The sequence below is a fragment of the Thermomyces dupontii genome (assembly GCF_041956625.1).
Source record: "Thermomyces dupontii strain NRRL 2155 unplaced genomic scaffold VTN31scaffold_3, whole genome shotgun sequence".
NCBI lineage: Eukaryota > Fungi > Ascomycota > Eurotiomycetes > Eurotiales > Trichocomaceae > Thermomyces > Thermomyces dupontii.
Window position 1 is genome coordinate 2,626,881 of NW_027192309.1, and position 16,419 is coordinate 2,643,299.

A 16,419-nucleotide genomic window follows, 5' to 3' on the forward strand; every position below is an offset into this window, starting at 1 on the left:
CCGTCGCACAAGCTCATTACCCGTCTATTCGCTGCACTCGTAGTCCACTGACTTCGCGTTTGAGTCGCATGTTCTCCTTCTTCACCCGCCCGACTTCCTCTAGCGCCTCGCGTAATTGCGTCTTGAGCGCCTCGGCCCCATCTCCTGCCCGGATATCCTTGACTAGCTTGGCTAATTCGCTGTTAAACCGCTCATACAGCGCCTCGTTCTCCGCGCTGGCCGCCCGGTAGAGCTCGTCCAACTTCTTCGCTCTTCGCTCGCTGACCAACAGCGACGTCTCGATGTCGTTCTCCAGCGACTTGGTCCGGGTTTCCATGTCGTATCGTATCGTTGCCAGCTTTGTTTCCATTTCCTGCACGCGCCTTTCCAGTTCCGCGACAATGTCGGCTGGGCCAGAGGCGTCTTGCTCTGTCGTGGTCGATTGCGGGCTTGAAATAGCGGAGATTTCCTTCTCGATCAGTCGTAGCTCTTCCTGGAACGTCGACTCCATCGCGATTTGAGCTTGTCTCTCGTTCTGGAGACGGTCACGCAGCTGTCCCTTTCATATCAGCCATCCGTACCTCTATCCCAGCGGAGTAAAACACCTACCTTCTGTGGGCTCTGCATCCGTAATTTCTGAGGCTTCTGCGGAGATGACCAAGCTCTCTCACGCCGAGTCGTCTCCGCTCCGTGTGAAGTCATTGGCCGTTCCGCTGTCGGCTCAAGCTTGATTGGCTGAGGCAAGCTCGTCAGCGTGTCGGACCGCTTTTTTCTCGTCGCTGGAGGAGACTGAGGCCGTCTGTTGACAGCCCGCTCCGTCAGCATCGGCCTGGGTGGCACATTCTCGTTCCTCAACGGTGACCTCGGTCGAAGCAGTGAGTCAGGTTGCCGGGTGGGAGACTGTCGCAAAGGGGACGCCGGCCGTGTTGGCGATGCTGGCTCCTGAGAAGGCTCCGGGGTGCTCCGTTGTCGCAAATGTCGTGTCACCATAAGATCCGATCGAGGACGTGATCGCCCCGCTAGCGGCGTTAGCGGTTTCGGAATCTCAACAGGCTCCAGTTCCTCCGGCTCTGTCGGTGTAGACGGACGTGGCAGGTCCGACAAAGAACTGCGCCGTTTCTTTCGCCTGCCGGGGCCCGCTTTGCTGAATGGTGACGCTTCGTCAAAAACCGCCCCATCGTCTTGAGAACTGCCCGGTTTGTGCAGGCTCTCCTCTGGGGTGAAGGCTCCGTGGAGTCCCGGTCGCTCTCGTGACGCCGGTCGCAACACATTCAAGAGTCGGGTATCCGTATCCGTGGACTTGGAACGTGTCAGAGTTGCCTTTGGCGTTTCCGAGTCGCCCGTGTTCTTAGTCTTGCTCAGCGTTCGGATTAAGGAGCCGACTTTACTCTCCACGTCAGATCGAGTCGAGTTCTCCCGGTGCAGGCCGAACCCGAGCCGCCTCCGGAACGACGAAGCGTTGGAGCTCAACGAGCCCGCGTGTGATGAAACCGGCCGGCTCGGCGTCGTGGCTTGCGATTTACTGTCACAGTCCTCAAAGAGATTATCGAAGTCATCCACTAGTCGATCCAGCAGCGATATGTACGGCAACGGGTCCTGATTCTCCGCGAGGATCTCGGCAAACGCTACCGTCAACGCCCCCCGGTCTCCATCGTTGCCGGACGCTTCCAAAAGATCAGCAAGGAGACGAATGATTCCTGCCAAAGCACGTCGATTCTGAGGGCAGAGGTCTGCCAGAGTCTTCCGGAAATAGACCTCAAAGTCACCAGGAAAGAGCGAGTTGAACTTCTCCTCCAGTGTTTGCAGGGTCTCGGGTGTAAATATAGGCCCAATGGTGCTCTTCCAAGCATTGAGCATGAACGTTTCAAACGCAACAAACAAGACGTCCACGGGAACCTCTGCAGCTGCCTGCAGCCGGTTTGGATCCTCCAGCAGGACGTTGTACAGCGCATTGACCGCAGCCTTGTCCGCATTCGCCCGCCCACGGAGGATCCGGCCCACGATATTCCCGCTACGAGACCGCAACGCCAGCATGTATGATGAAAACGTTTGTTCCAGGCCATGGAGAGGATCGTCTTGTTGAGAGGACTCGGATCCTACAATCGAGATCTTCAGAGAGGGGTCGTCCAATGTTGCAGGTGACGTCGTGGGCCTTGCGTCCATCTTATTTGGAGCGATTTTAGGAATATCACCGAGCACGGCATTGGGATTAAAGGCCCTGGAAAGCGACGGAGGGTCTTTCGACGTTCCCCCCCAGAGATTTGAGATGAGCTTGCTTGGAGAAGGCGGTCTAAAGCCCCGGTAACTTTTAGATGGGGACAGTATCCTTGCGGCGACATGGCGGATGACGTCGAGGTTCATATTCACCAACGACTCCGCCAGTCCTGGGTTCTGCGGTTGATGCAACGGAGCTAGAAGGTTGGACACTGAATCCACTTGCTCAGCAAACCAATCTCCCGACAACGACAACTCAATCTCATGTGTACTTACGTGTTTTGGAAAGTGTGGCTGGAAACTCGGGAGCGTTAATCGTATCTGCGGCGCCGGCCCCCGTGATGGAATCCATCTCGATCTTATACTGGGAATCGCCCAAAGACGTTATCGAGAAGATCATCTCCACAGCTGTGCTTTCCAGGATTTTCCTGCACACAGCTCTCGGCGTGTCAAAGACAATCCGGATGGGCGAGTACCCGACTCGGCCCATGGTTCCATCGGGATCGTCCTCGAACACCGGCGCGAGGATTCCCAACTCCCCGGACGGGACCGCCGGACTCCTGAGAGTCCATTTATTGCCTTCACGCTCTCGCTCGGTGAAGCGTCCTTCGATCTTGGCCTTGACAATCTCCTCTATCAATCTGCTTGCTCGGCCTTCGTAAGAACCAAACAGCTGCAAAGCGCAAGGCGTAGTTGGGGTTGATTGCGATGCTCCTGTCGAGTGTCTTGTGCTCGGAATCAAGTGCAAAACATGGCCACTGGCAGACTGCATACAGCGTAGAGACTCCAGATCAAATGCCGTAACGAACCGGAAATGGGGATTGCCCTGGGAGAGCGTCTTGGTGGTAGTTCCGACGGCCTGCGCGTCAAGGTCGGACAACAGGGATCGCGCAGTCATGCTGCTTCCAGGCAGCCGCGATAACAGCACAAGATAGTTCTTATACAACAGGAGAAGTGATGGAGCATTGTTTGCTGGATCCAGCCGTTCGGCTCGGTAGGGAGGAAGGAGTTCCATCACGTCCACGGCGGTTATCAGACGCCCCGCGGGAGCCACTGATGATGGCCAGTACTCAACCAAGCGCATGACGCGGCGCAAGCTCTGTTCATTGTCTGAATTGGCAGGGTTGTCGAGGGAGCATATGTCTTTGATGGTGTCTCGGGCCTTGAGGAACAGCCGCACCGACGGATGCACGGAGGGAATGTGGCTTGTCATCGTATCGATCAACAAGCTGTATCGCGGTAGCCGCTGTACAGGCTCCATCAGCAATGAACGCAGTTTCTGCTCACCGGTCTCCTGGACTCGGCGGGAGAAACTGGACTTCTCGTCCTTCAAGAATGTGTTCAATGTTTGTGTGAAGCCGATGTGGGCTCGCATATACTGTGCATACGGCTGGGAGAAGCGAGGGAACCATTCCATCAGCGTATTTGCGAATGCCACCGCACCTATTGGGTCCTTGACCTGCTTGGATCGTTGTATCTCGGTGTCTTCGGCGATGTCAGCCAGAGCTGACTGCTCCGTTGATTCTAAGACATTGCGGATGGCCTCGAGGAAGCCCATGTTGACCTCGAGAATCTCGTTTAAGCAGGGAGGAAACAGGTCGGCGAGGGCGGCCTCGTCGGGGCTCGTGCTGGTTGCCGACTTTGTCCGGGCCTTCAAGCGGAATTCTTCCACCACGTTGTGCACCAAATCATAAACTTTGCTGACATAGCGCTCTTCTGTGTCCACCAGCTCACACATGGCCAGTCGCAAGGACTCCTTTTGGGCTTTGGTAAAGATGCGCGACTTGCTGAGGTTGGAAGGCTGCGATGGCGCACGCCGTAGTCGCGACGTCGGCAGAAAAACCGGATCGCCCAGCGTCCGAATGAGAGCCGAATATGCGCCGTAGCCGTCATCCGGTGTTGCACCATCCGCGATGGCGTCGTCCGTGCCGGAGCGCTGCTGGTGCTCCTGCGCCGTCGTGTCCGCAATCGTGCCCGGCGGGAGGACCACATCCACATCGACCCATGGCAGTTTCCGTTCTCCAAAAGCATCGCGGAGATCGCGCACAATGCCGGCCGAATTGGCGAGCGGAGTCATGCGGTTGGTAAGGTCCGAGGCATGCGCGGCGTCAAACAGCTGGAGCGGGCGGCCCGACGGCTTTGCGTTCTTTGCGATTTCGGCCACGCAGTCTTTGACGGCGGCCGGCAACTCGCTCAGGTACTTGAAGAGACTCACGGCGAGGCCGCGGCAGACCTCGTCGCCCTGTTTTTCGCGCGGCAGGAAATTCACGGCAGCGTAGAGCGGGGCGGCGGGGGAGACGGTCAGGCGAGGATAGCTCTTGACTCCGGCGGCACTGAAGATGTGAGCCTGAATGCGCGAGCTGCTGACCGAGGCATTGGGCGTGGCTGCTGGGCCGTAGAAAACAAACACCGACGCCAAAGCGGCATCGACGGCGTGGAACAGCGTCAGCTGCTCCAGCGCCAAATCCGGAAGGGGCGGCCATGCGGTCGCCATGGTGCGCCGGTCGCTCTTTCCGGGAGACACTCAGTCGCGGGGGGAGAGCGCGCACAGACAGCAGGAGCGACCGAGCATGCACAGCGCTCCTGCCTCGGATGACTCGGATCAGTAGTGGTGCAATCGGTGGGAGGAAGGAGCGAAGCGCAGTCAGGGTCGCGGTTTCCTCGCTCAGGTCGAGAGGGAGCGCGCGCGGGACAGTCCGACTGCCATGCCCATGCGGCAGGAGCAGACCGGGAGGATCGCAAACATGGGGAGGGAAATCACACACACACAGGGCAGGAGCGACCGTGTTGATGAATTGCCCACTGCGGAAGCCACTGCCCGTGGGACAGGCGGGGCGCGTCAGGGCCTCCCAAGAGTCCCAGGGAGCCAGCCACAGGGCTCGATTTCGGCCCGATCGCGGATTGGTCCGGCCGCGGCCTTACCGTGGGCAATCATCCAATCAGGGCGGCGACGCTTTCATTTGTCCGATGCTTTTTTTAGCCTGCCAAGCAGCCCAAGCTAGGGGAAGCACGTGACTGTGGCGTCACTCCGCCTTCCCATTAGGGTTGAGCCCTTGCGTCTGGGGTTTCGGCTGCTTTGGGACTTGAAGCTGCCCAATTCCCTCGAGTCCCATCGAGAAGAGCATTCAAGAGAGTTGGATAGCGGCAAAGGGAGCTTTTCGTCATCGAACGACACTCGCTCAATAATAATAACCCATATGCCCCGCGATCCCTTGCAGAACCGTTGCGACAGTTTGGAACAAATTACCGTAATCGCCGACGCCCCGCCTACCTACCTAAGTACATACAGTACTTATTTGCCACGGCCCGACACAGAAAGTCAGGAATCGAACACTGCGTCTGCAAAACTGGGGTTGGTGCAAGCTGCTAGGAGTCAGGGAGCTGCGTGAAATAGTATCATGTATTGAGAATGGTCGCTCCGAGGGTTGGCACGCCAGTGCTCTACCTGCCCTGAATCAGGGGTTTTGATTGCCGGAGCAGCCATCCACTCGCAGCAGGTAGTCTCAGCAGGAGTCCAGCGAAAGGGCCAGGAACAGCTGATGGAGCCGTCTGCGTGGGAGAATGAATAAAAAACCAACTCTTTGCGACCTTGTAAAGTCAAACCCGTCATGCTTACAAACCTCATCGTAGGTAGGCCTGCCTCCATGAACAGGGTCGACCTTGACCTTGTACGGAGTAGAACCGCTGCAATGCGATGCGCTAGTCCCAATCAGGCAATTAGGACAGCTCGGCTTTTCTCCAGGTCCAGATCCTCCTCCATCGCTGGCGCCGCCGCTCTGTCCGCAAGCCCACGATGTCCGGATCCGTGCCCGCCATTGCCGTGGACCCAGTAGCGCTGGTCACCACAGAATGTATTACCGTCACCTCGTCCATGCGCAAACATGCGCGCTGGGCGCATTCCTCCGTCGCCGCCATCCTCGGCGGCAGCACCTCGTCGCGAAGCAGTGACCGCGATCTCACGGCCTCGCCGGTTCCGGGCGGTCGATTGGCGATCCCCGGGTCGACAAAGTCGCCAGAGGCAGACTATGCGTTGGTGAACCGCTGGGGACTCCGGGGGAAGAAGGGGAAGAGCATGCAGGATAACCCGCTGATGTCGGCTTTCACGCGATTACGGAGCGACTTGAAGAGCTGCAAGGATATTCGGACCTTCGATACGCCCTCCTTGCTGCATCCGTTTCTCCAGGTCATCCGCTCGTCCTCGACCTCGGCTCCGATCACTTCCCTGGCCGTGAATGCCATCACAAAGTTCTTTGCCTACAATATCATCACCATCAACTCCCCCCGCTTGCCGCTGGCGATGCAGCTGTTGGCGGCCGCCATCACACACTGCCGTTTCGAAGCCAGCGACACGCCGGCCGATGAGATTGTGCTGCTCCGAATACTAAAACTCATGGAAGTCATAGTGTCACGCCCAGAGGGCGAGTTACTCGGGGATGAGAGTGTCTGTGAGATGATGGAGACCGGCCTGAGCATGTGCTGCCAGAACCGTCTGTCGGAGGTGCTGCGGCGTGCGGCGGAAATTGCCATGGTAAATATGTGTCAGGTCATCTTTATGAGGCTCAACGCCATTACCGCGGACACCGATAAGTCATCCGCTGGCGCTTCGCAGCGCGACCACGCCGTCGATGACACGGTTAATGTGAAGATGGACCCCTCTGTGAACGGAGACACTGTAGCCTCTCAGAATCCGTCCGCACTCGGGTCGGAGACTTCTCAGGAGAAAGTCGAGAGAGATGATGAGCCTAATCCAAATGCTTCGGCCAATGGGGAAGGGCAAACTTCCACGGGTGACACGTGGGAGGACGTCAAGCCCTATGGGTTGCCCTCAATCCGGGAATTATTCCGGGTCCTGATCGATCTGTTGGACCCCGACAATCGGCAGCATACAGACGCCATGAGAATCATGGCGTTGCGCATCATCGATGTTGCGCTCGAGGTTGCCGGTCCTTCAATTGCAAGACATCCTGCATTGGTGGCCCTCGCGGAAGACGACCTCTGCCGCCACCTCTTTCAGTTGGTTCGATCCGAGAACATGGCCATTCTTAATGGATCCCTCCGAGTAGCGGGGACGTTGCTGTCGACATGTCGCTCAGTTTTGAAACTGCAACAGGAGTTGTATCTCTCCTATCTGATCGCCTGCTTGCACCCACGAGTAGAGATTCCGAGGGAGGAAGGTATTGATCCTTCACTTTACGAAGGGGTCCCCCAAGCACCAAAGCTTGTGAAGCCGTCACCGTCCCAACCAGGCAGCGGTCGATCAACGCCGGTGCCGGTCAAGGACCGACAGAAACTTGGTCTCGAGGGCGGCGCCAGAAAACCCGAGGCTCGGGAAGCCATGGTGGAAAGCATTGGCATGCTCACTCGCATACCGACGTTCATGGTGGAACTTTTTGTAAACTATGACAGTGAGGTCGACCGCGCGGATCTTTGTGAAGACATGGTCGGCTTGCTCTCTCGCAATGCGTTCCCAGACTCGGCGACTTGGAGCACCACAAATGTTCCTCCGCTGTGTTTGGAGGCATTGTTGGGGTATGTTCAATTCATCGCAGATCGCCTTAACGATGAACCAAAATATGAGGGGTATCCCGATCCGGCCAAACTGAGAGGCCAGCGAGAACGAAAACGAATTATCATCCGGGGAGCCATGAAGTTCAACGAGGACCCCAAAGCTGGCATTGCATACTTGGCGGCGAATGATATCATCAAAGATCCCGATGACCCCGTCGAAGTGGCTACATTTCTCAAGGGGTCGAACCGGATCTCAAAGAAAGTTCTTGGTGAATTTCTGTCCAAGAGAAACAATGAGAAATTGTTGGAGGCTTTTATCGACCTATTCGACTTCAAGGGCAAAGGCGTTGTGGACGCGTTGCGGGAGCTTTTAGGATCCTTCCGGTTGCCCGGCGAGGCTCCCCTCATCAGCAAAATCGTGACGGCCTTCTCCGAAAAGTACATGGAGAAAGCCGCCCCCGCCGGAGTTGCGGACAAGGACGCTCTGTTCGTGTTGGCTTACGCCACGATCATGCTGAACACCGACCAGTATAACCCCAATGTGAAGGCGAAGGATCGAATGACGTGCGCCGGCTTTATGAAGAATTTGTCCGGCGTTAACGGCGGAAAGGATTTCGAACCAGAGTTCTTGGAGGAGATCTACAATTCGATCAAGGAGAACGAGATTATCGTCCCCGACGAGCACGAAAATAAGCATGCCTTCGATTATGCATGGAAGGAACTCTTGAAGAAGACGCCGGACGCTGGCGATCTGGTCATCAGCGATACCAACATCTACGACGCAGAGATGTTCGCGGCCACCTGGAAACCGGTGGTCGCTACGTTATCCTATGTGTTTATGTCGGCGTCAGACGATGCCGTATTCTCCCGGGTCGTCATGGGTTTCGATCAGTGCGCCCAGATCGCTGCCCGGTATGGCCTGACCGAGGCTTTCGACCGCATCATTTATTCCCTGGCGACGATCAGCACGCTTGCCACCGAAAACCCGCCCAGCACAGCTTTGAATACTGAGGTGCAGGCGGGCAAGAAGACCGTCATGGTCAGCGAACTGGCGGTCAAGTTTGGCCGAGATTTCCGAGCGCAACTAGCGACCGTGGTTCTGTTCCGCGTGTTGGTCGGTAATGAGCATGTTCCCAGGGCGAGCTGGCCATACGTGCTCCGAATCCTTCACAACCTCTTCATCAATTCACTGATTCCGCCCTTCAGCGAGAGCTTCAATGCTATGCTGGAAGTCCAGCCCATACCCCTCCAACCGCCCTCCCATGTAGTAGAGCGCGACGAACGGAATGAGACTGGGTTGTTGTCAGCCTTCACCTCATATCTATCAAGCTATGCAGCCGATGACCCTCCGGAGCCTTCGGATGAAGAGTTGGACAACACCTTGTGCACCATCGATTGTGTCAATGCTTGCGGGATTGAGGATATTCTGGAGAATCTGAAGTGCGTTTCGCTTACTGGCTTTGTGTAGTCGCTGCAACCCGCTAACTTTGCGCATAGGTCATTACCTGTTTCTTCGATCTCGGCAATCGTTGACGCGATTCTGTCGCAGTTGCCCGACGAGAGCCCCGCCGTAATCATGGTCAAACCAGCAATGCTTGCAGGACATCGGCCATCAAGTGTCAAGAGCGAAGTGTCATATTCGGGGTATAATCCGGGCATCGTGTATGCTCTGGAACTGGCCACCGTCTTGACCCTCCGCGACAAGGAGACAATCGAAGCGGTCGGTGAGAGAGTAGCAAGTTCGTTGCAGGGCATCATCCGAGATGCGAGGAATTTCCATCCACTGGTTGTATCGCGAGTGGTGGCATATGTCATTAATGTCCTTCGTTTGAGTTATGTGAGTCATCAGTCACTTTCTTTGTGGCGTGTACCAAACTGACTAGGATAGGATCAATCTTTCATGCGTGTCCCCGTGGTGTTGCATGGAATCTCGAGCCTCGACCAGAACGTGCTGGGGTCTTCGGCGACTCATCTGCTGAATGGACTCTTGCGATGTGTTAGTGGCCCGGGCCCATTGAGAAATGAGATCGTCGTTTCGCCAGATTTCTGGTCAATTCTGCAGCAACTGCACGCTCATGAGGAATCTGCTCATCTGGCGTTTGAACTACTGCAGAAAGTTGTCAATGCCAGCCCGCCGGCGGTGTCGGCTGACAACTATGAGTCGGCCGTTAGTCTGGCCAACGATTTCGCCAGTGCAGGAAGCATAGGGGCTGCCGATGAGCGGAGAAGGGATGTACAACTCCGCAAGTCTCGAGGCGGGAAAGTTGAGAAGCCAGTGTATGTGTTCGTTTCTTGCTCTCTCTAGCGGTGTTATGCTGATACCGGGTAGCGAAAACCCGGCGGTTACGCGAGGGACCAAGGCGATCAGCGTTATTCAGCAGATTACAGGGCGCATTCCTACCCTTATTCAGCAGTCACATCTTGAGAGAAATGATGGTGCGTATCCTGACTGCCAGGAACGGTCCTATGCTAACAGCGATTAGCATGGGCGGCGTATTGGTCGCCGATTTTCCAGTCGCTGACCATGCAGTGCATCAACCCTTGCCGGGAAATCCGACACAATGCTCTCTCGGCACTGCAACGGATATTACTATCACTGAAGCTCACTGCAGACGATGAGAGGCAATGGTCAGCCATCTTTGATGAGGTGCTGTTCCCGCTTATTCTACGACTTCTGAAGCCAGAGGTCTACCACTCGGATCCTATCGGAATGAGCGAGACACGCGTGCATGCCGCAACGCTCGTTTGCAAGATTTTTCTCCGGTACTTGGATCAGCTGTCACAGTGGAGCGGGATGCTGGAACTATGGTTAAAGATCCTCGATATCCTGGATCGGATGATGAACAGCGGGCAAGGCGACAGCTTGGTAAGTTCAATATCCAGGACCCTCGCCTGGCCGCTGATTAACCAAATGATTAGGAGGAGGCCATTCCCGAGAGCATCAAGAATATCCTCCTTGTCATGGGAGACTGCGGCTACCTCGTGCCTCCACGCGGCGCTTCTGGTTCGGACCCAGATTCCGCGCAAGACCCAAGTAAGGAGCGACTATGGTTCGAAACCCGGAAGCGACTCGACCGATTCCTTCCGTCGCTCTTTGACGAGATCTTCCCGCCCGACGCGATGAGACCCGCGGAGCCTTCCCCGTCGACCGACCAAAGAACACAACAGCAGGACGCTTCCCCTTCGCCCCGCACTTCCGCGTCTTACTCCCCGTCACCTTCCGCGGCTCCTGCGCCTGACTGAACAAATGGCATATGTTTGTACCCATTGGACCCATTGGAGTTCTTGTAGATAGGTAGTCGAGTTGATAAATCAGAATACCCTTTTAAGTCCTATTGAGTCGAGTCAGCTATGTACCACATTTTCTTTCCAAAAGATGCCAAGGGACTCAAACCCTAACCCTAACAACGGATTTCCACATCGGCACATCGCCGGGACCTCGACCGAATCATCGAACAACCCCCTACCACTCCAATTTGATCCAGTTCTGTACTGCTCATGTCATTGTGAGGGTCAGTATGGTTTTTTTTTTTTTTTTTGGCATTTCTCAGAACATTATCACTGCGAACGAATTACAGGCACCGATGGATTTTACCAGCTTGGCCATTGCATCTAGATATGCTACTGGGGCTTCTTCTGATTGTGTGTAATAGGTAAACCTTCCACTTGACTTCTCGGCATTGGCAAGGGAATGAGAAACGTTGCTGAGATGTTGGGTTAACCGTAAGTGTAAATGATATCGGATGATGTGATCTGCCACTTCTAGAACTCGATAACTTCAAGTAGTTAATACTTACTACCTAGATGACTCTGAGTTGAAGAGGCAGTCGGAGATGGGTTGAGTGCTACTTGATATGCATAAGGTGGTGAGATTGATTCATAATCCATGGTCAGCTAGCTGGTGCTCGCGTCATTGATCCCGCCGTCGCAGTTGTTGATCGAAACCGTTCGCAAAAAAGAAGTGTTACCGCAACTCTCTCTCGACAGTATTAGTTGTGTGCTTCTTGTTCCGGTCCGTTAGTAGATTCTGAAAAGGACATGGCGGTTCGGGTTGCCTCGCCGATCATTTGCCAATCCACCAAGGATCTAGGTAGGTCTAGGCCTGGGTTTTCTCATCGTCCCAGGGTAAGTCAACTTGCATAGGCCTAACGGCCTCTAATCATCTACCTCCGAACCCTAATGTGATCCAGTGCTAGTATGCACTGAAGTTCTGTGCGGAGTAGATGCTATGGTCTTAAGGGTGTAGCGAGGATGATACTACTTCAAGGCTTGATGTTTAGGATGGATAACCTGGTGTCTTGAACTGCTTGCCTTGAACAACCTTCTATGTAGGAATATTACATTCGACATGAACCCTTTTGCACAATTTACTTCTTTCTAATATGCGACTTTCGTCTATCAGCATTAAGAAACTCAGCCACCACTCGCTGCAGTGTTGGGTCCATGCCTTCAACTTTCTCCTCCGGGCGAGACTTGCCAAACTCATAAGCAATACCATCGGTAGGCTTAAGGCAGTCCGTCCACGGATTGTACCACGCCATAAAAGGCTGTAGAAGGAATTCACGATCGAGTCCTTGGATTAATACTTCCTTCGACGAAGTAGATATGATGGGGCAATGCACGGTGAATTTCAAAATTTTGAAGCTCGGACACGGTTGGAAAGATCCAATCTTTCCGGCGGAATGTACATCCAGTCGAGCTTCACCTCCCCATTGCTCATGCCGGAGAAGTCCTGGAAATAAGCTTACCGGTGCAAAGGGTTGAATATCTCCTGGAAAATCTCGTCAGTCTTTTTCGTTTTCCGTCTGGACAGAAACTTCTTGAACGGAGTGACGTTGGCAGCCAAGTACCGTTCCTGAATCTTGCGAAAGTCGATAGGGCCTCCGTCCATTGTTCCGTCGACGCTTGCTATCTCCACTGGTGGCTTCGATATGCCAAACTCATAAACACGATCTTCCAGAGGTAAAGGGGAGCCCGTCCAACGATTGCACCAAGCTGGAAAAGGTGGCGGAAAGAGTTCAGGATGAAGTCTTTCGATCCGAAGACGTCCTTCGATGTAGTACTTAGATATTACCCAGCATTCCAAAGGCACTTGGAGTTTCTCAATTACTATGTAGCACCGGAGAGTGCTCGAAACTGGCCAGTAACCCGTCGGTTCCTCCATTTCCTCGGATTCGACGGTCCAAGTCGTCCGCAGAGAAAAACAATTCTGTTCTCGACTTTATACCAATTGTCCGCGGGGGTGCATTTCATACCCGTTACGTGTAGATCGAGTTTTGCAGTCCGATTAGAGCCAGGAGCGATCCGCTTGAGTCGCGGTAGATTCATGATTCGCAGTTCGAAGCGCGAGGATTCCAGATACTCTGTCGGATCTTTGCCTTTGTTTGCAGGAATCGATTCTCGCGGTGGAATGTACATCCAGTCCAACATGACTCCGCGATTGATCGAGCCAAGAGGGTCATTGAACTAAGCTGAGCATGACGAAGGGTCGAAGCTGTTCTCGGCAACCTCAGATGTTCCCTTCTTTTCCCCTCTAGTTAGAAGCTTCTTGACACGCGGCATGGCGTTCAGTGATCTTCTGTGCACGAGTTGACAGTGACTGATAGAAAAAAGTTGCAAGTTACAAGTATCAAAAAAGTTCAAGTTGAGTGCGTAGGTGGCTCATTAGTTCATTACTTACCTCTATCTGCAATACTATATATTCAACGAGGACAAAAGCAAGCATAACGTGATCCAGCGCAAAAGTCTGTCATTCCAAAGGCCAGCGTCGATATGATGCAGGTTTTGGTCGGTCTCTTCCGCAAATATCGCAATGTATCTCAGCAATGGAGTCAATGTAAATAGGATGAATCTACGTCTATTTACAAGAAAGTCTGAATGATTTTTTCCCTTGTCTGCGCCGTGGTCTGTCTGAGGACCATCAAAGAGCGCTGCTCACGTTTCATTCATCAAAAAAATCCATGGACGAACAATGGTCCTCGACAATACACATTACTCGTTATTTCTTAGGCCCCCAGTTGATATCCGGGAGAAAGAAAGTGACCTATAATAACTTCTGTATCTAAAACTTTCAAAGGAATAGATCTTTGTCGGTCTCTTGGGACCCTGACCAATGCCCAAAGTGCTAATTGGTCCGTTGATGCTGCGGTTCTAACAGTATTGCGAGAATGATAATCAACGATCAAGGTCTGATGATCCATTAAAGACGAGATGATGCTTTCAATTGATTGCATCTAATCACCTTCTACGTACTCCTGCGGTGACCTATTTGACATGGAACACCTTGCACAACTCATTCCATAGGTACTTCCGTTAATGCAGCCACCTTTGAAGCTTGCTATGCAAAGCCAGAACTTTGTTCAAGATTGCATCAATGGCTTTTAGGTCCTTCTCCTCCTCCGGGTCCCAGGGGTCTAGCTCAGAAACTCCAACATCCGATGGCTCAGGGTAGCCCGTTCGAGGATTGTACCAGATCGTAAAAGGCCGCGGAAGGAGTTTACGATTGAGTCCCTGGATCTGAAGACGTACTTCGATAAAGTAGGTATGACCGGGCTGTGCGTAGGGAACTTTGAAGTTCTCGATCACGAGATAGTATGGGCGAGAGTTGGGATCCTTTGCAGCCGACGAGTTCCCCGCTGGCTCTTCCATCCCCTGTTGCCGAAGCTCCCATCCGTCGGTAGAAAAAATGACCTTGTTCTTGACTTTATACCACTCATCAAGCTCGTGACACTTGGTACCCGTCATGCGCAGATCGAGCTTTGCCGTCCGATCGACACCAGGGGCCAGTGGCTTGAGTGGCGGCAGATTGAGAATGCGTAGCTCCAAGCGCATAGAGTACGGAGGGCCTGTCCAATCTGCGGCATTGTCAGGAAGATCCGATGCTTCCACAGGAGTGTGCATCCACTCGAGCTGGACACCGCGATTGCTTCTGCCATAGCTGTCCTTGAAATAAGCGGAGCGCAGCCAAGGGTCGAAGCTGCCCTTAGTCTCAAGTGTGTCGCCTTTCTTTTTCCTACCAGATAGGAGCTTCTTGATGAACGACATGATGTTCAAGGTTTGTGCTGTGAACGCCGCTGACTGGGAGGAAATAGTAATCCAGTGTCGACGGGTTCGAGAGCACGTTCGCTGTCATGAGTTCAGGACCTGGTACCTCCTCTGTATTTAGTTGCGATCTGGGAAAAAGCAAGCAATGTTGATCCGTCGGAACAGTCCATCATTTCAAAGACTACCGTCGGTGTGTTGCTGCTATTACTGACTTTCGCCTTCATCACTGCGGTATTATCCGCAAACACGATGAAATATGCGCCAATTGTGCATGTCCACAAAGAATGTCATTGTATTTCCCTTGTTGCTTGTCTGAAGACTCGGTTCTCAAAGAGTGCAGGCAAAAACTCATGCTTTGTACTCTAACCCTAATTTCAACTGTTGATACCTGAATCTCTGCTCTGGTTTCAATAGCGTAGGGAGAATGGTACTGAATACTCAAGGCCTGAATACTCGAGCATGCGACGTGGTGCTTTGGATTGAGGGCATCAAACAACGGCCTTCTTTGTAAGTAGTACTCGTGCAGGGATATAATTCAGCATCAGATGGTAACTAAGAGACAACCTCGAACACTTTTGTTTCGCGTTTATCCTGAAACAGCCATCCAAAAAGCACACGCCATCCAGACAAATAGGATCGCAGTTCGGAAATGCTAATCTTTTCTACTTCAGAGCCCAGCTGCTCCTCAGACTTTGGTGTCTCTTGCTTGTGAGATTCGCCCCACGTTCGACAAATGAAGGGCTCAAGTCTTTTAGTCGAAGGATTGTAAAAGATGCAAAAAGGCGGTAACGTCAGTTCATGATCAAATCCCTGGATCTGGAGGCGGCCCTCGATGAGGTAGAAGCAGCCGGGTTGTGCACCGCGAATCCTGAAACACTGCATCACGATATGATAGTCGCTAGCGTAAGCATTATCCGGACCGGGACAGTAACCCATCAGCTCCTTCATCCCGGGTAGCCACAGCTCCGGTTCGGCGCAGCCCTCCGTAGAAAGAACGATCGGGTCTTCGGGCTTCCTGAACTCCTCCGATCCGGGACGCTTCACCAGCGTTACACGAAGATTGAGCTTTGCCCTTCGAGTTGACCCGGATGCCAGCGGACTGAGTGGCGGTAGATTGAGGATTCGCAGCGCCAGATGCAACGCCTGCGTAGAGTCTGTCGAGTCATGGTTCCCGTCTCCAGGAGAGGATTTTGTTCGCGGAATGAACAGCCAGTCGAGCTTGATACCGTGATTGCGCTTGCTCCAATCTTCCAGATACCCTGCGCCCAGCAAAGCGTGTCTGCCGTGTTCGACATTCCCAGCCGTGACCGTTGGCGACACACGACTAGTACTCTTGTCTTTCTGTTTAGCTCGAAAATCCATCTTGGACATTATCACACTCAGAGTCCTCTGTGCTTGTGCTGGTCAGAAATGAACGATGAAGTGGCACCAAGTTTCGCGTGCGTACGTGATCATTTGTCAGTAGAGCACATACCCAAGTATCTAGTACTTGTAATCATAGTCATGACAAAGGTGAACAAGGGTGACTCGACAGAGGAGTCCGTCATTTTTGCAGTGACCAAAGTATCATCCACGGGACGCTGCTCTGTCGATTGTTCCCCTCACAGTGTGATCGTTCCTGCGAACTGATGGATTTTACCTTGGTTATTGGTCTGTAGAATGGGCCGTCAGTGT

The 16,419-nt window shown here is 53.6% G+C and overlaps 4 protein-coding genes across 4 annotated transcripts; 1 reads left to right on the forward strand and 3 right to left on the reverse strand.

The window, feature by feature from the left end:
* Positions 1 to 16: 16 nt before the first annotated feature.
* VTN31DRAFT_4446 (uncharacterized protein) lies at positions 17 to 4,687 on the reverse strand (the record flags this gene model as incomplete). The annotated part of the gene is made up of 3 exons (XM_069404835.1): positions 17 to 532; positions 589 to 2,405; positions 2,470 to 4,687. The coding sequence occupies 3 exons, from the start codon at positions 4,685 to 4,687 to the stop codon at positions 17 to 19; spliced, it is 4,551 nt and encodes a 1,516-aa protein (XP_069261769.1).
* A 1,299-nt stretch (positions 4,688 to 5,986) lies between these two features.
* On the forward strand, positions 5,987 to 10,944 carry VTN31DRAFT_4447 (uncharacterized protein; the record flags this gene model as incomplete). The annotated part of the gene is made up of 6 exons (XM_069404836.1): positions 5,987 to 9,141; positions 9,199 to 9,538; positions 9,590 to 9,978; positions 10,031 to 10,137; positions 10,185 to 10,567; positions 10,621 to 10,944. 6 exons carry the CDS (start codon positions 5,987 to 5,989, stop codon positions 10,942 to 10,944), a joined length of 4,698 nt encoding a protein of 1,565 aa, XP_069261770.1.
* Positions 10,945 to 14,013: 3,069 nt separating this feature from the next.
* On the reverse strand, positions 14,014 to 14,745 carry VTN31DRAFT_4448 (uncharacterized protein; the record flags this gene model as incomplete). Its single annotated transcript, XM_069404837.1, has 1 exon — positions 14,014 to 14,745. One exon carries the CDS (start codon positions 14,743 to 14,745, stop codon positions 14,014 to 14,016), a length of 732 nt encoding a protein of 243 aa, XP_069261771.1.
* A 552-nt stretch (positions 14,746 to 15,297) lies between these two features.
* Positions 15,298 to 16,107, reverse strand: VTN31DRAFT_4449 (uncharacterized protein; the record flags this gene model as incomplete). Its single annotated transcript, XM_069404838.1, has 1 exon — positions 15,298 to 16,107. The coding sequence occupies one exon, from the start codon at positions 16,105 to 16,107 to the stop codon at positions 15,298 to 15,300; it is 810 nt and encodes a 269-aa protein (XP_069261772.1).
* Positions 16,108 to 16,419: the final 312 nt, after the last annotated feature.